General features: G+C 39.6%; 1 protein-coding gene across 1 annotated transcript in view; it reads left to right on the top strand.

The window, feature by feature from the left end:
• The window catches only part of GALNT12 (polypeptide N-acetylgalactosaminyltransferase 12), a 45,797-nt gene extending 24,495 nt beyond the window's left edge, over positions 1–21,302 (top strand). Inside the window, exons 6-10 of the mRNA XM_063398374.1 lie at positions 1,050–1,226; positions 3,761–3,892; positions 10,724–10,837; positions 17,046–17,201; positions 19,579–21,302. Coding sequence (XP_063254444.1) covers positions 1,050–1,226; positions 3,761–3,892; positions 10,724–10,837; positions 17,046–17,201; positions 19,579–19,716 — 717 coding nt within the window. The 3' untranslated portion in view covers positions 19,717–21,302. The remainder of the gene's footprint in view (positions 1–1,049; positions 1,227–3,760; positions 3,893–10,723; positions 10,838–17,045; positions 17,202–19,578) is intronic.
• Positions 21,303–24,646: the final 3,344 nt, after the last annotated feature.

The following is a 24,646-nucleotide window of genomic DNA, read 5'->3' as shown; positions in this document are numbered from 1 at the left end:
TGGTCACATACAATATTGAATAGGAAATACCTAGCTGTGCTTTCCTTTCAAGTAATCAAACTTCAGATCAGAATGGGTGATGGGAAAGTGGCTGTGTAGATGAACTGCCAAAAGTCCTTGGTTTTCAGAGGAGAAGAATGTAATTACAAAAATGTGTACAGAGTGCTGAGGTTAATGGATCCACTTGATGGTTGTGTCTGGACTTCATCTCGTGGGCTGTATGTTTCCCAGCCTGGGGAGACAGAGGGGCAGGAGCATGAGCAAAAGGGCAGAGTGAAGCTTTGCAGGGTTCTGCCAGTTCCTCATTCAGGTGCAAGTACTTCCTTGGCATCATCAGGAATATTGGTTTAGATAGGGATGGTTGTTTGATTGTTGTTGGTTGGAGCACCATAAGTTATGGAAGTACTTTGCTTTTTCTTTTCATGTGTTGGGTCTGGGGTACCTTTCCCAGCTTTCCAGTGAAAAGATTAGTGGGATTTTATCACCAGGTACCTATGCCTCCCCTCTAGATTGGTGAATGTACAAATGGGAATACAATTGACTATTCTTCGATGATACAACAAGCTTAACTGTTTTGTCAAGTCAGCTTTCCAGTAGAATATATGGATGATATACAGATCTCTAGATTTCTGAAAAGAATTAGTTATTAGCTACTGGTTGCTTTTTGAGATAGTTCTTTCCATGGTTAATTTGGAAAAGAAACTTGCTTTTTTTCCTTTTTGCCTTTTTTTTTTAACCAATGCCTGCATAACTTATATTGTAGACCACATCTTATCAGGAGAAAATAAAACTAAGAAACTATTGCTCTCCAGATGGAACCAGAGATGTGGTTATCTCCTTGTGAACTCAGAGAAAATTACTAAGAGCAACAAGGATGTAATTTTATCCAGTTTAGTCATCAACTGAGACACAAAATTATTGTATGTGTTACTTGTAGTATGGCGTGGTATTCTTGAGATGGTGTTATTCTTACATAGGCTTATTACTATATCCTTGAGCTTGCAAAAGACTCAAATTACTGATACACACGATGTCAATTCTTTGCTCAGATATGGCAGTGTGGAGGAAGCCTTGAGATCCATCCTTGCTCCCACGTAGGTCACGTTTTCCCCAAACAAGCTCCATACTCGCGGTCCAAAGCTTTGGCGAACAGCGTGCGCGCGGCCGAGGTGTGGATGGACGAATACAAACAGCTTTACTACCACCGGAACCCACACGCTCGCCTGGTGAGTTCAGCTCCACCGTTCCTGGAATTCCAGTAGAATTTGTTTCCAGCCCACTGACTATTGACTAAGCTAATATTTAACATGAAGTGCTTTTTATGTTTATTTCTTATTCCTTCTGAAGCTTTCTCCCAGGCATAGAATAAGTGTATAATTTTTATTCCTTGGGAAAAATTAAAAAATTCTGGAAGAGTACAAGGTGGCCCAATCTATGTCAATATTAAATGAATAAACGAAAGAATAATGTGAAGTGGGGTCATCAAAGCAAAGAGGAGTTGTTTAGCCTAAAATGTGCACTTCTCTGAAATGATACAGGACTGATACAGGACTCTCAGTAACAAATACACAATTAATGAATGCAAATCAACAAGTTTCAATGGATAGTAGACCTTCAGGTAAACAGCGTGGTAATAATATTTAGCAAAATTACCTGTCTTGTGATAATTGTAAAACTTTGGACTGATGTAAAACAAAATAGATTTTTCTGTTTGATTTACTGCTGCACCATGTTTAGTTAAAAAAAAAATAAAAAAACAAACCAAGGAAACCAAAATCAATATTGAAAAGATTAAATTAATGAAAATAGGTCATGGGAACTCAGATGAAAATGTTCCTAATAAAATGTTTCAAGTATCAGTTCTGTCGCTTTTGGAGGTTCTTTTAAGTTAATGTTTTTATTTTCCTTGAAATGAAAATACAAGATCATTGATTGCAGAATTTTTCAGGAGATTATTACTGTGAAGATTGAGTATGTCAAAACAGTAAAGCCGTGTGCAAATTCATAACTTGGACATATTTATTGTGAGGGGCCTGAAGGCTGGAAAACAGTAACACTGAAATGTCCTCACGGTGTCTAGGAATGAATTAAATGAGCCTCTGTGACAAGGTCTGAAATTCAGGCCTCAGAGAAATCACTGTCTGCTGTTGTTTGTTTCTGGAGGTGCCTGATCTCCCCAGCAATCATCTCTTTGCAAAAAGAGTTCCTTTCTGGTTTTGTGCCTGGGGGCCCTGTGGGACACAGGGAGCCCCCCACTCATCTGAGTGGCTGACCCCAATAGACACAGCAGGGATAACTGCTGTTGAGAACATTAGGCTTTTAAGAGATATACTGGAGGATGCTGGAGAAGATGAATTTGGTTAGTTTTCATCTTGTGTTTGTTCGGATTAAATTGGGTAATTAGGTTATTATAGTCCACACATTTGTAATAATTGGTTTACTTTAACATCATAAAAGCCATTTAGGTTTTATTATCGGAGTCTGACTTGGAGAGAAATATGGGATTCGCCCATAGGCAACGCCAGGCTGATTTCGGTTTGTTGTACACAGAAAGTGCAGTAAACGCTGACAATTTCTTCTTGTAAAGTGCTGGGCATCTTATGTCTGTAATGACAGAGCTTTAACTTTAAAGGATATTTGTGTGTTAGTCCTGGAAGTTTCATGTATTGGCTTATTGTAGCACAGTGGATTTAAGCTGAAACTCATGTGGGTCATTTTTCCCCATATCAAAGCTGCTGCCGATGAACTTTGGTTTCCGTAATAGTCTGTGCACCACTTGTTGCAGCAGTTGAGTTGAGACCTTTTTACTTCATCAAATCCAAATATTCAGTTCCGTAGCATAGCAGGAAAATGATTGATGCTATGGCTGCAAAAATTGGTTCCATAAAGTTTCACTTCAAGATTAATGTTTAGACCTCAGAGCTAATATGTCACGCTGTTTGTTTATTCAAACAGGCATCTCTGCCTCTGCTTTACATCTGCTTTGTGTTTTCAGTGGTATTTCCACAGCTCTGAGAAATGCAAATACATTTGTGGTTTGATGAAAGAGTGTGTCAAGTCACCTGTAAAAATCTGGGGGCTGCAAACGCTATCTCATGTCTGACTATCTGAAGTCCCTAGTCAATATAAAAATAGGTTTTTGAAGACAGACATAAAAAGATGTGAACTCTGCTCCAACCCACAGACAGGGAAAGTCTGCAATGAAAGCTTTTCTCTGGAGGTTTAAGATTTCCTACTTTCCACTCTCCAAAATGATGAAGTTGAAAAGGATACATTAGCAGATTTTAAAATTTCATCGCTTAAGTGTAAAACTGTACAGGTAATTTGCAAATGGATAGTGGTACAATTTAAAATCCTCAAGATTCATTCACTGCTTTGGAGATTTCCAATTCTCTGTCTAAAAGAAGTTTTATTTTCCAATACGCCCTCTCAGTCTCCAGCAATCTGTATTCAAGGACTTCCTCAATTGCAGATTCAGGGAGTTTTCTCAGACAAACCTTCTTCTAGAATATTTTAAAGTTTTACTTGCACAGTTCCAATTCTTTTTTGTCAACATTTAACAAATGTAAGGATAATGAAATCAAATCCAGCACCCAAACATGGTGATTTTTTTCTGGCTAGAAGTCCTACTCATCACTGTAGCATACGGTTCCTAATAATGTATACAGTTAATTTAAAAGAGAGCATCTGTTCTGGATTTTTTTTTTTTTTTTTTCTTTTTTCTTTTTTCTTTTCTTCCCTTTTTTTTTTTCCCCTCCAGGAACCATATGGAGATGTGACAGAAAGGAGACTTCTACGAGAGAAACTGAAATGTAAGGACTTTAAATGGTTTTTGGAGAACGTGTATCCAGAACTTCACGTACCCGAGGACAGACCAGGCTTCTTTGGAATGGTATGTGGCTGCTGAGAAGGGGGCCTACTTGCAGTTCTCTGAGCTCTCCTACTAAGTCAGTGTGAAGGTGTTTGTGCTTAAATCAGTTTGGGATTTTAGTAGAATTCAGTTAAAATTGGTAGGCTTTAAAATGTGGTTTGTATCAGAATCTTTATTTAAGGGAATGCTGTTTATGGAGGAGTTCTGTGACAGACTAGGACAACGGATAATGTTGCCATGAATTACTCCTTCGAAGTGACATCTTGGGACTGATAAAGGCAGCAAAGGACGAGGTTTTTAACATTGCATAACAAAAAAAGAGAACAGTTAAGTGTTTTTTTTACTTGAAATTTAAAAGAAAGAGTGTGCTTTGAAATAAATGTTTGTACATTTTATCTGATGAAAACTATGATGCTCTGGTGATGGGAAAGAGAGCTGGTCCTAAGTGCTTCCAGATCACTGGGGGTTCTGTATATTATATATTATTCTATATATTGTATATTATTCTGTATATTATATTATATAACCAACATGTCAATTTTTTATCTGGAGATCACTTTAGACCAGCAAGGACACAGGCAATGGGTTCAATATCAGAATCCTCTTCTCTTTTATGAGTTGACAGCTCTTTATGCTTTTTACAGCTTACAAATAAATATAAACTATAGCTCCGTGTGTATCACATTACTGTAATCTCATCTGTAAGGGATGAAGGCAGAGATGATGCAGCAAATACCTGTTTCCTCTGAAAAATCACCAGATACTTACTGCATGTTAGGAAGAGAAAGCAGCCCCATTCCACCAGGCAAAGATGGATCAAATACCTTCCTGATTACCAAATGCCACACTGACTTAAAAGTACTTTTGCTGGTAACTCAATCGCTCTGCAGATCCAGCAAAGCTGCATTCCCACACTGCTGCATCACATCCAGCCCTTGTCTGGCTGCTATCTGCCCTTCACTTACTCAGCCTCTGCTGAATCTCCTTCAGGAAAGGGGAAAAAAACATGTGTTCTCTGTGGACATACAAAACACTCAGGAAACAAGTCTCCCTACAGTCTGCTCTAATAGCTTTGTAACTTGTTGAATGAAAAAGATCCTAATGTGGAAATGCTGTGGTTTCCCCTGGGGAGCTGTGGGAGTTCCCACAGGGAGGGCAGCAGTTGTCAGAAAAGCCCTTAGGAGCCTCTGGGAGAACTGCCACGCTCCTCCATTTGTCTTGGAGCTTGCAGGAGAGATGGTATCTCTGCATGATCAGTGCTGTGAAAGGTATTACCCACCATTATCCAGTACCTTGAACAAACCCTAGCAAACATTGGTTCAGTTCTGTGTTGGATTGCTACTGACAAGGTCTGAGACAGTTGAAAACAGTAAGTTGTTATTTGACTTATCTTCCAGGAGCATTTCAGGAATTTTATCCTTCCCTCCACCTCCATCCTTCTCCCTCCAAAAGAAAGGGTTAGACTGGTGCCAGTGATAGTGCCTCAGCCTCCTGGGGAAGAGAAGGGATTTGTGCAGCTTCTTTTATGATTTAATTGTCATACTCAGGCAAAGGGTTGACAGTACCTAGAAATAATAACTCTTGTTCAGAGCTGCTTGAGGTATCTAGAGTGTAATTTAGGTGTGCTCTATATATTTCTCTAAAAACAATTCATAAATGCTGTCATCTAGTTGGGAGCATAATGAGAATACACCAATTTTTTGGGGGGAGGAGGAAGAATTTAAAATGTGATGGAAATATGGTTGTACTCTGAGCAATTGAGAGTGCAGAAACGACACCTACTGATTCAGCTGATTTGTGGATCTCGAGTCACATCTGCTAGCTCCAATGAATCACTGATGGTGTTCTTTACTCCCGCCTTAGCTGTGTAATGCTTTCCTGGTTCACAGAAATATTGTATTTAAGTGTCAGCTTTGATAACAGCTCAGCTTGGTGTGAGGTTATTTAATTGTTCAAAGAGATTACAAGGGAATATGGGGATTTTTATCTCCCTTAAAAATCTTCTTACTTTTGAACTGAAGTTGAAAATATTTCTAAGATTATCCATAAGTCAGCTATGTGTTATTCAAATGGAGTCAAGAATTACTGAGCAGCATTCAGTGCTGTGCACTGACAAGCAAGTTCTTATGCTACATTTTTTTCTTGATACATAGATAAAAATATCCACACTTCACTTGATTATCTAAAAGGTTAGCTGCCTAAAACTTAAACATACTGAATTATGAACCTTTTTGCCTGAGATATGATTGCATTTTTGTGAACTGCTTGAGACCTATAAATGAGATAAATATAATTTTTCTTCTCCTTGGGCTTCATGCAGCTTTGGAACTTTGTGGGACATGAACCTTCCGACTTGAATAATTTCTTTTGGTGGGGGCAGGAGGAAGTGAAGCTGGTAGGCACTCAGTTTGTTAAAATAATATGTCAGCACTTCTGCAAAAGCTGATAATACCTTTTAGGCTCTTGTGTGGCACACTGATGTCTCTTTTTCTGGCATAGCATCTGATTTGGCTGTCCTTGAGAGTGCACTTACTGGCAGAGTACCTACCAGTAGGTAGGTGTGAAATTGCAACAAGACTTGAGCCCCAGCTCTGCACAGATTGCCCACCTGGACAGCGGAGCCTCGGTCAGCTTACAAGTCCTAACTACCCTGGGAAGGGATGGTGTGGTCTGTAGGAAGAGCTCTGAGGCAGCTGGTGTGTTCAGAATCAGTGTGGTGACACCGCTGCATTGGGCAGCTCTGTGATCTTTTCATGTCCTCAGTGACTGTGCACAGGCACGGCTGCAAGCGAGGGAATAGTCAGGGCTCTCCTCTCTTCTAAGGTATGTATTAAGTACCACTGGCACTGAGGGGCATAACCAAGGATAAAGATTGTGGTCAGACAGTGAATTCGGCTTTAGATTTGGCATCAAGAGTGCTTGTAAAAAAACAGTGGTGACACAAAAATCAGGATTTTACTCTAATTTTGGTATGGTATTGGTTTTAGTATGGTCTCACTGCCAAGTGATTTTACTCAAAATGGCAGTGAGACCATACTATGTTCTGACATGATAAGTTTTTGTTCTTCTCAGCTTCTAGCTGATATTTCTTTCAGCTGAATGTAAAGAATCTAAGCTGATAGATGTCTTGCATTGTGACTGTTTATCTGGTCTCTCTGCCTTCTATCTGTAAAGGCATCTGTCACTGACTGAATCAGTTGGGAAAGCAAAAACTTGAATTTTTATTCTGACAATTTCCTTCCCCATTTTCCTCCAAGACCATCTCATGTTCATTGCCAAGTGTTCAGTCATAATTTTCTTTTAATTTAGACTAGATATAATATTTTAAAAAGTTGGAATGAAGATTTAAAACTATGCCTTTAAAAATATGAACAATTTTGGGTTGCTGCAACATGAAAGAGATTGTTATTTACATTATCAGAAGAACACATGATATTTATGGACAGGCTTGCAGAAGAAGAGAGATATGTGGTTTAAATTATGAAATCAAAGATATTATTGCATGACTAGTGCTCCAAGTTCTCTGAGGTATCAGGGTCCCTTCTCTAGGGTGTACCTCTAAAATTGCATTATAATCCAATTTGTAGAGCTGCCACTTGAGGATGAATTGGTAGCCAAGATTAGAACTGACTAGACCTGGAGACCTTATGACCATCACAGGAGAATATGCACCACTTGGTTGGCTGTACAGCCTCTGAAAGCTAGGGAGAGGCTTTTTCAAAGGAAGCTGGAGAAATTCAAGTGTTTGGTAGTGAACACACCATTGCTTGAACTACAGTGCTTTCATGTTTTTGAGCTTCCCAGGGAAATCTGGACTTGCTGGAGTGAGCCAATGAATCCAACAGCAGTGTGTCACCTTCCTTCAGGGGATTTTAGTAGTTAGTGTTGTATGCCCTTCTCACCATTGCCCTTAAGAAGTTAACAGGTGATATGGAAATAGCATCCACTCAGTAGGATCTTTCCCTGTGACTGCGCTTGAGGTAAAAGCTGATGTTTGATCAGTACTAATGAAGCTGTTTGGCTTGCTGCAAATTCATATCTGACTGCATCCCACAGTATCATCTGCCTGTATCACTAATGGGTCAGCACCACTGCCACTGGCAGAATAAAGAGGATTCTGATCTATTTTGTGGATGTAGGGAAATGTTGGTAGTGCAACATCAGCCGTGCTTATCAACTAATGTAATGAAGTTTTAATGTCAAAAATATGTTGCCGATGGTTTGTTGACTATAGACTTTATCTCTAAAAAATGCAAACCTAAACTAATATTTATTCATAGAATGCCATCTGTATTATGTAGTTATATGCAAGTGTCCAGATATTAGGAAACAATATATTTAAATATCTCCTGGCAGTAAGGGATAAGGTCTAGGGTGAATATCTCAGTAGCTGGTGTTTATTACCTATCTCAACCTCCAAACTGTGGTAACTCAATGGCATGTAGAGCAACACCAGCAATGTTTCAATAGGAGGCAAATGCTGTAAAAAACCACAGCCAATAGTCCTGCATGGGTACATTGTTTTAGATCTGAACAATGTGTTTCAATGGCAAGGTGATCAACATTTTTTCTTGCTTCTGTTTCTCTAATGCAGCATTCTGCAAAAGAACTAAGGTAAGTCACAGAGAAAATTTTGTTCTTATTGCATGACTTGTTTATGATGAATGTGGGAATAAACATGGCTTCAGAAATGAGTGGATGATCACTGTTTTGATAGAGCTCTTGCACATAAAAGAAACTTAAACTGTATATTCTCATTTAACAAGAGAAGAAAATCACAAATTCTCTCATATTTTTCTTCTGGCTTGGAACATAGGGCAGGTTTTTGGGGGTTTTGTTTGTTTATTTTTTTAATAAATGGTGCTGCATACAGATTTTCAAATTTTTCTGTGTCATTTCAGATCAGGTAATTTAAAAGCTTAGAATATACTATTCCCACTAATTAGGTCTTGATTACCTATTGGGCTTCCTGATGAAGTGTGGGCATATCGACCAATGTCTGACAAAATAAAAGAACCAGGTGAACCATGTGGACCATGTACGTGTTGCAAGATGTCATCAATGCACCACAAGCATTTATGCATGAAAGAGAAAAAGGAGAGAACATATGTGGTACCATCCTGGAGCACAGCCTCATTTTCAAACCATCTGAAATGAAGCTTAAGCTTAGTAAGCTTTTACACATCTTTTGTTGTGTGTATTTGGGCATTGAGTAACATGCATAGGTCTGGTGGTACAGGGCATTTTTGAACAGATTATTTAAAATTTCCCAGAAGGGAGCTCAGGCTTGAGCATGTGCCAGGGGCTGATGGCAAAGAGCACTAGTGAAGTCATTGGGTTGGCTGGAAGGGCACCATGGAAAAGGGCTAGCTGCCCTTGGAGCCAGTAGATAGTCAGGCAGAGTCATATGTTATTAAAAATACTAATGGGAGATCCTCTGGTGCTGAAGACAGCTGCTGACAACAACAATTGTAGAGATAAAATTACCATTTTAAGTGGTTATGACTTATAAGTTGATATTTCCTGATGTAGAATGTAGAAACATGAGAAGCTTATTGTTTGGTTTATGTGGTTCCCTGGCAGTGCTAAAAATATACTGTAAGACGCTTTTCTTTCCTGTTTTTCTAAATGTAATTCTTGCCTCCCGTTAGGAAGGTAAAAAAAAAAAAGTTTTCTTTTGACTGTTCAAGGAGGGCTGCAGTGGTCTGTGGGAGTGAGCACAAAGCAGTGGAAAGAAGATGTTGAGTAGCACTAAAAGTAGAAGTTGGCAAAGCAAACGTATATAGAACACAAGTATTTAATTTTCCAACTTATGTGGTTTGCTCTGTGGTGGGTTTGGGCCCTGCAGGGTTTGTCTTGTTTGTTTAGTTTTAGCTGCCTGCAATCCCTATGTGTCCACTCATTTTCCACATTAAGAACTTGGGATATGATTATCATGAACAGGGAAGAGCAGTGAAATTACACCTTGCTGAACTAACTCTTCTGGGATTCACTCTGCTTATTCGTTTTGTCTGTGATATAATTACACTCAGTAACAGGGGCATTCAGCTTCTTGTTTACAGAACCTATTTCTGCTCTGTGTAATTTCAAATTTGGTTATGTGGCTAATACCAAGAATCAGTGGTTGTTATGTGCTTGTTTGACTTATTTTCAGTTACTTTTGCCTCCTGAATACTTAAAGACAAATCCTTGTTAACTAGCATGTTGTTTTTAAAATTAGCTAACTTAATATTTTAATATTTAATCTAAAAGTTATGCACCTCTTCTGTCAGAGGTCAGCAACATGAGTAAAGAGCATTCAATATCACACCTAGTGTCTCTTTCCAAAGATATATTTTACCTACTTTCAAGATTTCTGATCCTCAAGTCTGTCCTCTTGTTCTGCCTCAAGAGGGTAGTGGAGTCCTTTTGAGAACAAATACTCCTAACAGTTCCCACTTGACAAACTGAGAAAAGTATGTAGTCATCTTTTCATAAGAAAATTGAACAAGTAGATCCTGGGGGAAAAAGGCATGGCAGACTCTTTTGTTCTGCATCAGTTGCTGGTTGGTTGGGTTTCAACACAGTTTTTCATAGTTTCTACCCACTTCTTTTGCAAATATGTTGGAACACAGTGTCATTCCTCGGGGAAGCCATCGTGTCTGGCTGCTTCAATGCTCAAAATCAAAATGGTGCAGTTTTATTTCACATTAGTCTAAGAGATGTTACCATTGCATCCCTTTGTTCTATTCCAGTTGATTTGCAGCAGCTTTGGGATGGATCTCAGAGCCCAGCAGGATGGGTGTAGAGTGACTACAGAACATCTTCCTTAATTTAGACTAATATTTTAAAATATTCTTTTGTTTTGATTAGCTGAAGAATAGAGGAATGGAAAACTTCTGCTTTGATTATAACCCTACAAATGAACATCAAGTAACTGGACAGAGGGTTATACTCTACCCATGTCATGGCATGGGACAAAATCAGGTAAGAATAAGGGGTTATTTTCATTTTCACTAGCACTTATGGTTGTAATGTAAGGAAGTATGGTACAGATATTGCAATAAGGCTGAGAGAATGTGTTGCCAAGGTAAGGTGATCTTAGTTTGAGTTTTGATTCTTGCACTAAATGTTTTTTATTTTGATGTATCTTCAGGCCAGATTTTCTTCATTCTGAGGATGTGTCTAGCCAGCCCAGGGAACTCATGCACACCTTTATTATACCTTTCCACTGAGCTCATTAGCAGGGATTAATGGCATATCAGTGCAGGTACAGTGCTCATAGGCCAGTGTTCACTCATCTCCAAAACTCCTTTCAGCTTTTGTCTCTCCATGCCCCTAAAGCCAGCCCTTAATAACATTGGAAACCTCACCTAGTTCCAGCTGTGTCTGTTATCATGTTTCTTCCTCTTGGTGCTTGTCTAACTGCCCAAGAGGTTTTGGATCACATCTTCTCCTGTCCTTCTACAGAAATGTCCTCCTGGGCTTGGGCTCCACAGTCCGGGAGAGCAGGGGTTCTCTTTTAACACTTTCGTTCTTGCTGTCTTGTTTTTAACTTCTGAAGCTGAAAGTGCTATTTGCCTTCTCCATGTTGACTGAAACTGTGTGCAGCAGTGACTAGTTTTGATGCCTATAAGCCTCTCTGCATAATGCCACAGTAAAAGTGTTTTGGAGCACTGTGTGCCAAGCTAGAATGGCTGGTTTGCATATTTTTGGGTGACCACCTTCCAGATTTGAAGTTTGGTGTTTGATGTGCGGCACATACTTGCCTATCTTGACTTCTGGCTTCTAACCAAGGTTAGAGTAAACACAGTACTTGAGATGTGGTCTCATCAGTGCTGAGTACCAAAGGTCTTGTGAGACCTCTTGTACATGACCCTGTGACGGCTTGGGTGGCTTGACTGTTTAGGTCCTTTTTTAATGAAAATAATCCAAACATTCAGTTAGGGTTGTTTGGAAAAAGGAAAAAAAAAAAGGGAAAACAAAGTTTGGAAAGAAGCCAGAGATATGCCAGTTAAGCAGTGTATCAGCTCTCCTTCTGAACTCTGCTTTAAAAAGAAACATAAAAGCTTAAGGAGTGTAAAACAAGTCTGTATTGAGGAGAAAGCTTCTAATATGAATTGCACTTTACATGAGAAAGGGAAAAGAAAAAGCAATGTACCTCAGCTCTTAAAAGGAAATAGATTTGTTGCTGATAGCATGTTTATTGCCTAAAGTATTATAGCTCTTATTTAGTATTATTTATTAGCTCATGTCTGGTTTATGTCTTAGGTTTTGTAACATTTCTGTCCTTAAGGCCAAGATGCAGGGGAAGGCAGGGGGAGAATCTTGTACCATAAAAGCCAAAGGATCTCAATACTGACAGATATATGCCAATTATCTAAGCCTCACCTCAACCCCTTTTACTCCCTCAGTTCAGATTCATGCCCAAGTTAAGAATACTTCTATAGACCCATATAGAAGAGAAGTTAATAATCAGATAACCCAGTCAAGTCACTTTCTTATAAGTAACATTGCTTGCTTTTGTAGATTAAGAAGCATTTCATGTATAGAATTACATGCTAAAATGCCAAAGGTCTTTGTAGATTTATTTTTCCTTGTATTGCAGATTACAGAGAGGAGAGAGGTTGCAATTTTTTGCATTTCTCTGAGCAAAAAGAGTTAGCCTAAATTTTATCCCTTTCCCCAAGAAACGATAAAGACGTAAGATAAAAGCTGAAAGCAAAAGAGAAGCACAATTGAGAGACAAATCATCATGAGATGACATTTTTGGTTATCCTCTGTTTAGCTAGCACTGAGAGATGAACTGAATTCACTGCCAGGTACCCCATCACTGGGAATGAATGCTCTCCCATCTCTGCTGGTGGTGCAGTGCTGGTGCCAGGCTGAAGGCAGCAACACTCTGGGAAGTGTGCAAACCGCTCCCTCTGCTGGCATCCAGGCAGGAGGAGGAGGAGAACTGGAGAAACCACCTGACTGCAGTACAAACCAGTAAAGGAAAATATGAGGTGACTCAAGAGAGCCGCAGAGCCTGAGGAGGGAAGGCCAAACATAGGAAATGAGTAAAACAAGATCAGTGACAAGGGCAAAAGGCACAGGAGGGCTGACTGGAGCCAGGGAGAAAGGGCCAAGGTGACAGACAGCAGTAGTATATTTTGGGACAGAGGGTGAGCAACAGGTGATGAGCAGGGCATGTGTCATAAAGGAATGAGTAGGACAGGGAGTGAACCAAGCAGAGTCATTGGAGAACATTTTGGTGGAAAGGGGCAGGGTTACTGAATGTGGGAGCTGAGATGCCAGCTGGCAAAGGGGCGTGCGAGCAGGGGTGATAGGTATATGCAAGAGAATAAGTGGACAACAGGAAGAGTTGTGGGTGAGGGAACAGAGGAAGGCTAAAATAAGACAAGATGTAGAAACACACGTGAGATGGGAAATGATGTTGGGGTTGCTGGACTTGCAGCTCCTTTTTCTGGCTCACTAATAGCTGTGAAACCTACCAGCAGGATATTTCTCTCCATTTCTTTCCCATCCCACCACCTTCTTGACAGTCATTCTGAAAAGGTAGCAGGCTGTTCCTTGTGGTGTGAATTCCTTGGCAGGTGACACTGTCAGGACCAAACCAGTCAAATCTTCCACATTTACATCCATCACTGTTTGCTCATGAAATGATTGTGGCAAGGTTTGGTCATCCTCTAGTATCAACAGCCACAGAGTTTCAGAGATGTTTACTGACAACAGGCAGCCCTTAACTTCTTTGTTCCCTTGTAAGGGAATCTGCCATCTTAACCCCAAGCTCTTCCTGCCTTTTCTCCTCGAGTTTGTTCTCATCACTCCACTCATTACCTATATAGAGCTTTAGCAGCAAACCCTCATTCCAAGCTTTGCTCTAGTTCCCTGTCCCTCACCACAAGCAGGTGACTGTGCAGGAACAACTGCAAAACTCTTCACTAGAAACAAATCTCCACTTAGTGGCCTCTGAATATCTGTGTGCATTGTGCTGAGAGGAGGGAACACTGTGCTCTTGTTATTTATGAGGTCCAGCACTTGCTCCTGTTTTACATCTTAGTGAATAAAACCACTCTCAGAAAACTAAAGTTCCTGGTAATTTGTTGCTGTTTTTCCTTGAGTCCATGGTCTAATTGAGAGGGTTTTCTTTACTCCTTTTGTGTGAGCATAAGAAAAATAACGTTTATAAAGAGTTTTTAAAATTAGCATGTTCACTATCACAAGAAGGTGAGGATAACACTGCAGTGTTAAGAGCTGAGTGTATATGGAAGAAAGGTAGGAAATATGCAGAACAGTGGCTACTGATTGCTTGCACCTCAGGCTGCTTATGTTTCGTGGGTGTGTCTGCCCCACAGATGAGAATGACAGGGTTTGAAATTAAACACCAGTAAAGCCCTTTGCATTTCTGGGTATGGCTGGGAAGCAGTACAGAGGGCACCAATATGTGATGGCAAGAAATCAGCCTGATGTGATAAGAGGATGGGAAAACACTGACTGACAGTATTCTTCCCAGAATCCCCATTTGGAGCTGATAACATTTGACACAAATAGCGAGAGGGAAACAAAGGAGTTAGCAAAGCCCTTGGGTTTTCAGCAAAAAAGAGCATGAGACCTGGTAACCTCTCTGCTAGATCTACCCATCAAGTGCAAACCTTTTCCTGCATGCAAAACAACAGTAGCCAGGCACGGGGAAGGATGAGAGTGTGTTTCAAGGTACAGTGAGATGGCCAAAATCTGCTGCTGGCCCCAGTACCAGAAAGACACTGATGCAGCTGAGGCATATCCTGTAGATTGTCCAGAAGCCAGAGACACGGGGAAAAAGGGCTCATCAAGTTTCCCAATAGCACTTAAGGGAATCTACTGATTCTCAGAAGGTAAGAAATGCAGTAAGGCTACTAGTTATTTGGCCATGGATTAGTTTGAAAATGCTTCCTTTCTGCTGACAAAATGCAAGAAAAGAGAACTAAAAAACACTTTACCTTTTGAAGAGGAAGGTATTTATTTCCTGTATTACCAGAGCTTGGAAAAGCCCACAGCCTGAAATATTTATTCAGTTTGAAGCAGTGTAGGGTAATGAACTGTATTATGTTCATTGGGCAACAAGGCAGGAGTGCTTGGTTGCTAGTACTAAAACCCCATTCCTTAAAGTTATCCAGAAATTAACCATTTTACTTGCTCCTTCGGAATCTGGTGCAAGTCCTTGAGAGACCATTCAGGAAAGAAATCAGTAGTAAGAAGTGCTCTGATCTAGTAGCTGCTCCATTTATTCTTGATGCATCTGGTACAGTCAGCAGCTTGCAGGCTTTCATTTATAATACAAATTGCTAAAGAGTTATTATATCTAATATATCCCCTAATGAGCAAGGTTCTAAATATGGCTTTGTGAAAGTGGCAGCTGTAAAAAGTGTCCATCCGCACACAACTGAGCAGAAGTGGGGCTTTTTCTTTATTCACAAGCCATAGGATTGAAATGGATGTCTCTGTAGCTCACTGTGGTGCCCAAAGTAGTGGGTTTTCCATATGTCAATCAGATACTGAACCTGGGAATAAGGCCCAAAGGCCAGGCAATAGCTGCTGCCTATTACGGTAAATAATAATAACAATAGTAGGACCAATAGTCACACAATTTTCTTTTGTTGTCAATGAGATTTTTTTTTTACATAAGGCAAATGTAAAGATAGTGCAAACTACATTGTAGGAACAGATCTTAGCAGTGGGTTTCAAGGGAAAATCATGGTCCCTGGGGTCTTATGTCAGCAGGGATACTTCAAACCTGATGTTGCTTTCTCAAAACACTCATTTCCCTTTGTGATTTACCACAAACTAATGGTGGCAGACAGGTGGGGGGTCAGTCACTTGCGTCCTTGCTGGAAAACAAAAGCTATGAAGGCTCCCCAGGATGATGCAGTGGGCAGCATGGGTCAGTGTATGGCTGTGACAGCCACCTTGGCAGAGAAACTCCTGACTGTGATAATAGGAGGTGCAGGTTTCGTGGAACAGTTGTTATCAGTGTAGTCTAAATCAGAGCTCTTACACTTGGAAATGGGTGGCTGCAGATTTTGTAATCACACAGTTCTGTTTATACTGAAACTCTGTTCTCAACTCTTCATTCAAGGTTATTAGCCTTGGTGGTTGTTAGGGATGTTTTTGTGGTAAATTCAAGTATATACATTTCTGAACTGGTATAACCTCCTTCAAAAAGCCTTACAGTCTCCAGGGGGCAAACAAAACAAAAGAGGATTCCTTCTCTCCCTCATCCTTTTATTGGTCTCTGCTAATGCAGCTTACTTTGGGTAATAAGCAATTTTCTGATGTTTATAAAACTCTCCTCTACTTTATTGAGTATAATCTAAATCAGATCTAAACACACATCCGTGCACTATAGTCATCTAAATTATTTATAAGCTTGCTAAATACAAACAACTCTCAAACTCTGCTTCTCTTTAATGAAGTCCAAAAGTTGGCAGATGTCCATGATAAGTATAAAATTTTGAGGAAGTCTTCAATCATAACTGCTTACAGAAGCCAGGAGTTTCAGAGCATGTTCATAACACTTCTGTAGAATATTGTGCAACAAGCAAAGACAGTAAATTGTCTTTAAGGAATTTTTTTTCAGGTTTAAAAGCAGCTATAACTGATATGCTTCAAATAATGTCTTAAAACTTTATAGAACAAAATGCTCATCACCATGCATCCTTAGTACTGGAAATGACCATTATAACTGAAAATTAACCTGGACCAAACTGCATTTGAACTATGCAGTGAGCATCTCCTTAGTTAGAAGTAATATCATTTTGTGATGACTGAATTAAGAAGGCATAATGTCAGGCCAGAAACCGTTTTCCATTCTATTTTTGAGGAGGGCCTGGAATGTGAAAGTCAAATATTACAGTTGAATTTTGGAAATTCTTTAATGCTAGAATGCCTGTTTTCCAGGATGCTTATTCAGCATTTCTTGCATTTTAAGTGCTATCAGAATAAAGCAGTGCTGTGATGAGATTGATTTTCTGTAAAATAGTAAGCAGCACAACTTAAGGACCCTTGAATATTTCTGGCAGAATTTCCCTTCAGAGCAGCAACTTTTATTCGTGCACCTAATTATAGTGTCTTAGTATATGCTTCTTTATAAATACTCTCTGGGTGCACATGAAATGACTGCTGTGCTTTGTTTCTTCTTTTGGGTTTGTAGTTTTTCGAGTACACATCCCATAATGAAATACGTTACAACACACGACAGCCGGAAGTGTGCGCAGCAGTCGATTCAGGGACTGACCACTTGACAATGTACTTGTGTCAAGAAAGTGCCCACAGTGTGCCTGAAAACCAGAAGTTTATTTTCAGAGAGGTACGTGTGCCTGCTTGGGTTTGGTTTTTTTGGGGAGTGGGTGGAGGGAGAATTGTTGATTTTTAAAAATTTTTATCTTACCGCTTACACATTGTGCAGGCCACAGCACTGACACAGGTCTCTGGGAGAAATAAGCTACCTTGGCTTTTAATATCTGAACACAGAAACAGGGTAGCAGGCAAAGAGCATTCCAGTCATAAATAACTGGGAAACAACTCATCAGGAAGATGAGAGGAAGGAAAGCACCCTTGTTAACATCAAGGAGGTTGGGAATGTTCTCTCTTGTATCTCACCCCTACTGTCTTCTCCTGAGGCTGAGGTGCTTCAGTATAACCCTTCCCTAGCCAGTCATATGGCTGGCCTACTTCTGCTTTCTTTTCATTGACTTATTTCCCTGTATTTATGTTACCATATATCCCCAATACTTTTCACACACCACCATTACTTTGTGCTCTTTCCTGCTTACAAGCATCTGCCACTACATGATATTAGAAAAACTTGTGTTTAGTAGTTCTGAATCTGTAAAGAAGCTCCCAAATGCCTGAGAGAAAATAAGCTGGATGAAAAATTATGGCCTTGGTCAGGTCCTGGAGTGTTGTTATTTGGCTAAGGGAAAAGGTCACATAATATATCAGAATGGTATATTTACATAATGTGTCTGCATAATGCATCTAATCTCTACAAGCTCCATGGGTGACAAATGTCACACTTCGATACTACCACCAGTGACAGGTAGCAGGGGGAACTCTAAAAAAAATAGGATGAAAATTACTGCCCATTTCCTAAATCTAGTCCAGACTGAAGCTCATACTGATATTACTAAATAAAAATGTTTAAAAGGTTGACTTTAAAAATGAGGTTTCATTTTTAATGTTGACTTTTAACAAAATTGTTCAAGGCCATACACATTAATCCCTAAGATGACATATATTGAAGGATCTTCAGTCATTTCAAGAAGCAATCGAGAAGACTGAAATTTTCAAATTGAGAAAATGAAAAAACTGAAAAAAGTTATGGAATGCATCTGTTTCCACTGTATTCCTAACCATTAATTTTAGCATCTGAGACTTTAGGAATTACATGGAATGTTCTTTCTCATGATCACTTTGTGCCTCTGTGTGATTTGAACATACTGCTCTGCTCAATTCCCTTTCTGCTGCTGCACTAAATCAAAACCACCAGTCTCCACCTTTCAAGGCGAGTGATGGGTGAGGTGTCAGCACCACATTTCTTTTGCTTTGTGCATGGTAGTGTCAGACAGCTGTCCTTATGGATGGAGCATAATCAAAGATTTGAACAGCCTTCCCAGCAGCTTGGCAAGAACTGAGCTCTTGTGGACACTGAATCAGAAATGAGTGAGACGGATACTGATTAATCCACTCTAAAACTTGAATTATCATGATGGAAGCAGGAAAGTAATTCAGCTGCTAAGTCTGTCAGCAAGTCTGTGAGCAAGCACACGGTGCTGGGCATCAGGAGCTGCAGCTCAGGATGCAATTAAGTGCGACATTCCTGATGAAGGAAGGAGCAGACTTCCACAGGAGTCAGGGTTACACTCAGAAACGAGGTGTTGGCATTTTGCTTTCAGAGCTGCCAGGGGCCTTGGGAATGCTTCCATGTGGCAGTGTCACCCACACCAAGGGGATGGCCTCAGACCAGGACAGTCCTCCACAGCTGGCGACACTGCCCTTTTGCAGTTCACTGTTCTCGCTGACAGTGCATCTGGACTGGAATGAGAGACTTGAGCTAGAGATTACCATAAAAAACGGGCCTGAGGTCTCAAAATGTGTTCTTTAGGGAATCTGACTGTGGAGGCCTGTCAGACCTTACACCTCTGAGGCACTTGTACCGCCCTTCAGCAAAGCAGGTGAACTCCACACACATCTTGCAGGCAAGGGGCATGCTTAGATATTTTTACTTTTTCCACCAAAAATATACCCTATGCAGAGACAGGAAAATTTCTTGCTAAAAATATGTCCCACATTTACGCTTAATGAACTGTATTTACCCTCTACTTACAAGATGTGCAATAAATTGATAAATTTGGGTAATGCTTGTGCTTGGCTTAGTTCTTTTCTGCCATATTCTGATCCAGTAACAAACGGCAATGAAAGCAAATGTTAGCATGTCCTTTACAGGCTGAGATGTCACTTCGTGACTCATTCTAAAGCAATGTTGATGTCAGTTTATGTAGGTTTAAAACCAGGGTCTTTTGATGAGGTTTCAGACATCCTTAAGTTAGGCTTTAGCACACAACCCCATTGGAAGGATACGTGGGATATTTATTTGTTGCAAATGCTTTCTGTTACTTTCAAACACAGTGGTATGACTGCAGTTTTTGAGACTGAAAAGTGAGCTTTATTTCTGTCTTTTGTAGGACGGTACCTTGTTTCACCCACAAACCCAGAAGTGCATACAAGCCGAGGCCAATGCTTACAACGGGAACCCAGCACCATTGTTACGACCTTGTACCAACTCGGACTACCAAAAATGGTTCTTCAAAGAAAGAAGTTGATCCAGATGTTGTCTAGGATATAGCTGAATACAGAAAAAAAAAAAAAAGAAGTGCTCTTTCTAGTCAGCAGTTAGTCAGCCTTTTGAAAATCTCATAAGTGATATATTTTTGTATGGAAAGAACTGTAATTAATTGACAAGTCTTGGATCTCGTTTCCTGGAGCTTTAGAAGGCACTACGTATTGAGAGCTTCATAAAGTACCACAGAATCTGCTCCTTTTTCTCTTTATTTGGCAGCTACATAACTGCTTCTGAAGTGTCTTAGGTTCTTTTTACAAGTGACAATATATTTTTTTAATCTACTGTGTGGAAGTAAGGCAATCAAAATAATTGCACTAATGTTAATCTGTCAATAACTTAAAGTGTTTATTTTTCTACTAAAACATTCTGCAGTTGGGTCTTTTAACAGATAGTAGTTAATTATTATTCTTGTCTTTTAAATACCAAGAAGGTAAATGTAGGCCATATTCTGCCCTAAGTGGCTACCACAAAGCTCTAACTGAAGACAGTGTGGATTTACACATGAAGGCAGAGTATGTCTGCATGTTTTTGCACAAATAACAATCTAGATGCATACGGATTGCACATGCTTGACAATACTATACCTTAAATGTTCTGACAATTTTAAATGTTCATGGCACTTGACAAGTTTCGAATCATGCTTAAGATTGGTTTGGGAGTCAAGTGGGGATTTTCTCATCTTTCTTAAAGGCAGAAGACAACAATATTTAAAGGTGATGCTTTGGGAAAAATGATTTAGATTCATATGGGCTATGTGGCTGTGTCCTAGAATGTGCATAAAAATTTCAAGATAAGACCTACCAATAATTCTTTTGTAAAAATTTAAAAGTTACAGTTAGAGAAAATGAATCTTAAATTTTAAGTGTTTAACCGATTCATGTAAAAACTATTATATTTTAAAAATGTTTTTTCCAACTGATTTCTGTGAATTGCAGCTAATACTAATACAAAAAGGATTGTCTTTGGGGTGTAACGTGCATTTTGTCTGGGAATTCCCTTTAGACGAGTTGATCCTGCATATGTTCCTGTTGCAAACATAGGTGGAATCTGCACCAGTACTGGATGGTTTGTGCCCTGGTGTGTGGGATCTGCCTTGCCCCATCAGACAAGGAGTGTGTGTACAGCAATGTATCTGCCCATTGACCATCAGCATTACCGTGTCAATTAGAAGGGTTTCAGCTCGTATGAAGAGTTTGTTTCTCTGTTAGATGAAGGAATGCTTGTGTGTAGAAGGATGAAAAATTCAACCTTTGTCCTCCCTCAGGAGTCTTGGCATCTGTTTTGACTAGTTTGGTATGTGTTTTGTTATTTGTTTTTGTTCATGTTTTCTATAAAAAACATTCAGCCTTTTCTTTGAACCCCCATAACCTCATGTCATTTTGGCATACCTATTTATATGATTGGGGTGTGGGGTGAGGGTTTCTGCCTGTAGGAGATACATGTTTAGGTTCTTCCAAGGTCTTTCTCACCCGTGTAGAATGTTTCTGTGAGCACCTTTGAAGTTTTGTCTCTGTGGGCTGGACTGATGAAACTGATGTTAGAATTAATAAAATATTTTGAGATTCAGTAGAGTGGGAAATGTCTTATCAACTGCGGCTTTTTTTCTTGTGGTCAGTGGTTTTCATTTGATGATTTTGCTGATCTCTTAGGCCCGGATCCCTACAGCACTCAGGAGAAGACAACTTTGTTTTATGCTGTCTCCAGTTCTGTTTCCTGAACTCAGTAATGCTTCTGTTCACCTGGTAGCAGCAGTGGTTTACACTTTGTGGAGCCATAAATCAAAATCGGGTGGCTGCATGAGAGAACAGCAAGGATTTTCTATTAATTTCTGCTTTGCCTTCTTGACTGCTGATTGAACAACGTTATTAGCTGATAAAAGGCCAGCTTCTAGAATCATAGCCAAAACTCTCACTGACCTCAGTGAGATTCTCAGTGATTCTCAGTGAGGTTTTCTTAGTCTTGGGATTTCAAGATTTCATCATCAGGTGATGGTATGTAAGTGAAATTTAGTAACTGGAAATTATTTTCTATACATCAGGGAAGTATTGATGGTTTTGGCTTCCTGCAGCTAAGATGTTTTCACATGTGCCAGCAAACCTGCTAGCCTAGGTTGCATATTTGCTAGACAAACACACTTGAGTTCAAAAGCAAACACCGCATACTAGCAATGCCACCAGCTTGCTCCCCCTGTGTTGGCCTTTTAGTGCCTCTACTTACCATTTTTTATTCCTTGATAGCCTTTTCTTCTTCTCAACTCACTGGAATGGTATTAATGTCTGGCTTCAGGTCTGGAGGGTGAAGGACTCCATCAAGCATCCGAGTCATGAAGCACATCTTCAGACTTCCTTTAACATCTCCAGACTTCCTTTTGCAGGAGGTCAGGGCTATCTGCTGAGGAATGGACTGTGGACTTTGGACTTGTGAGCACAGATGGGGCTGGATGTCTCACAGAAATGGAAAAATTGGAAGATTTCAGTTACAAATCAATGCTTATTTCTTAGTCTTTCTATTCCCGCATTTATTTGGTTTTTTTTTTTAGAAAGCCATCCAGAATACAGTCAGGTGCCTAATTATCATATTTATTTGAAATTTTCAGGTAATGATTTTGACTTTTTTTTTTCCCATTTATTCATTTACCAATTTCCTTTCATTTAAAAAGTGTGGGTCTTCAACATGGACTAAAATTTACTGGATTTTCACTTTACCAGAAGACAGTACATGAACCTTCCTTCTAAGAAATAAACCACTAAAACCTCTGTATATGCGGCCTTGGCTGAATCATTATATTGGGGGATTGTTAGAGCATGCACAAACACCTGGGAACAACAGCAATCATCGTACATGCATCAGTCAACATGAATTGGAAATAGTATTCCTTGCTGGCTCTGCTGAAAACAGAGACTCAAAACTGTGTTCAATTTTTGCTATATTTATAGGAAGCGGCAAGATGCACTGCAAGGGGAAATTCATGTTGGTTGATAACACTAGGACTGATGAGATTGTGCTCCTATTTCCTATTTATGAAAACATGGGCAGTGGCACAGTGATAGTGCTTGGCTGGTAATTTAAAATCTGATGCTCTTTTAACTTCATTTGCCTCTTTTAAGGCCTTTAGATTTGAAGATTAACTCGAAGTTAGCTGAGCTTTGTCCTGATACCCTGATATAAAGACATAGCAATCAAGGTGTCTGGAGAGACCGTAGGCTTAGGATCATGCAGCTGTGTGTATACTCTTGCAACTGTGCAGGTTTTTTGGCAGTGTTTGAGAATGTTGTATGCTCTTGTAACAAATATGGAACGTCGTGCTAGCAAGTTAGCTGAGGTAGGTGGGAAAGCCCTGGGGAGGGAGGGAAAAGATGGATAGGAGAGCTCTGTTCTGTTGAGGCACAACAGCAATAGCTGAGTTCGAATTACAGCACTGCAGTATTCTTACATTTCTCATTTACAGAGGAAAAACATTATGCACGTACATGCAGTACTAAAATTACTATGCCTAGATTAACAGTTTTCATTTTTTTTTAATCCGCTATTCACTGATATTTTTATGAATAGAGAAAGCCTAATTAGACCAGTCCCAGTCAGCACTGATAGGCATTGCATGGCTTCAGGATTTGCAAAGGTGGCTGGAGACAAAAACAGGGCAGGACCTTCTCAGTGACCTCTCCAAAGCAGTAAGAAGATGAATATACAGGAAGTGAGTTGCTGGCTTAAATGGCTGCATGACATATTTTGTGTAGCATCAAACCATCACCCAGAGAGGGAGAGGACTTGCAGCAGGTGCAATTTATTTACTGGCGTTAAGGGAAAAATCAGTTTTCTGAGTTTCTTGGCTTTATCCATGGTCTGAAGATATTTAACTTGCAACTGAAGTGTTCGAGGAAGTCATACCAGTACAGATGCTTAAAAGTGAAATTTATTAATTAGGTATTCTGTGATGAGCAAATACAAATATATAAAGAACAAAATTGTTAATTGTGCATACACTGTGAGAAGACTTAGTAACAACAACTGAGAATTTGGAAGTGATCATTAGCGGGAAGATACTTGACAGTGTTTTTACAGAAATATGGTTGAAGGATTCACACGATTGAAGCACTGAAATGATTGGGTAACCTGCCAGGAAGAAAGTGACATTTGATTTTCGAGTTAAGAGAACAGGCTTTACAATTCTTGTGAACTGATATTTTAGCCAACAAGGAATAAACAGAGGGTGTCTGATGTGCACCACCAAATCAGAATATAAAGCCTTTTTGCCTAACAGATAAAGGATGTGTGCTGCTTCAGAGGATTTCATCCCAGAGAATGCACTTTACCAATTTGATAGTAGCAAAACATTCTGGGGATTTCTCAGGAAAAAAAAAAAAAAAAAAAGGCAGCTGAGCCAGTGGCTGTGTCTGACACAATCTTTAATAAGCAGTTTGGTGCAATTCTCCTTTAGCCCTCCTTTTCTTTAAAATAAGCTGTTACCTGGGCATCTGTTATGCGCAAACACAGCACAGTACCTAAGAAAGAAGAAATTTCTCAGTGCTGAGAATTGGAAAGAAGCAAGCTTTTCAAAATATAACTGTAGCCTAGAATCATGTTGAAAACATACGTGTACAACATGAAACTTTCTATCAGGTTGCAAATTAAATACTTAGGTGCCAGAAATAAAGGTTTTTGTGAAATCAAAAGTTGGCCTCAGTGTGTCTATTTCACTATAATTTTTAATTACATGATTTTCTTGCAATACATTTCCTGTTGGGGGGGGGTGGGGGGTGCTTGAGGTTGTTGTTGTTGTTTTATATTTTTGTTCATTTTGTTTATTTTTGTTGGGGGTTTTTGTGGGTTTTTTTTTTTTACAAAAGGTGGGAAAACTGTCATTTTCATGCCTCACTGATACACAGGAAGAATTTTCAGGAGCTTACTTT

Source organism: Prinia subflava, chromosome 1, assembly GCF_021018805.1.
Source record: "Prinia subflava isolate CZ2003 ecotype Zambia chromosome 1, Cam_Psub_1.2, whole genome shotgun sequence".
NCBI lineage: Eukaryota > Metazoa > Chordata > Aves > Passeriformes > Cisticolidae > Prinia > Prinia subflava.
This window is presented reverse-complemented; position numbering and strand designations above follow the sequence as displayed.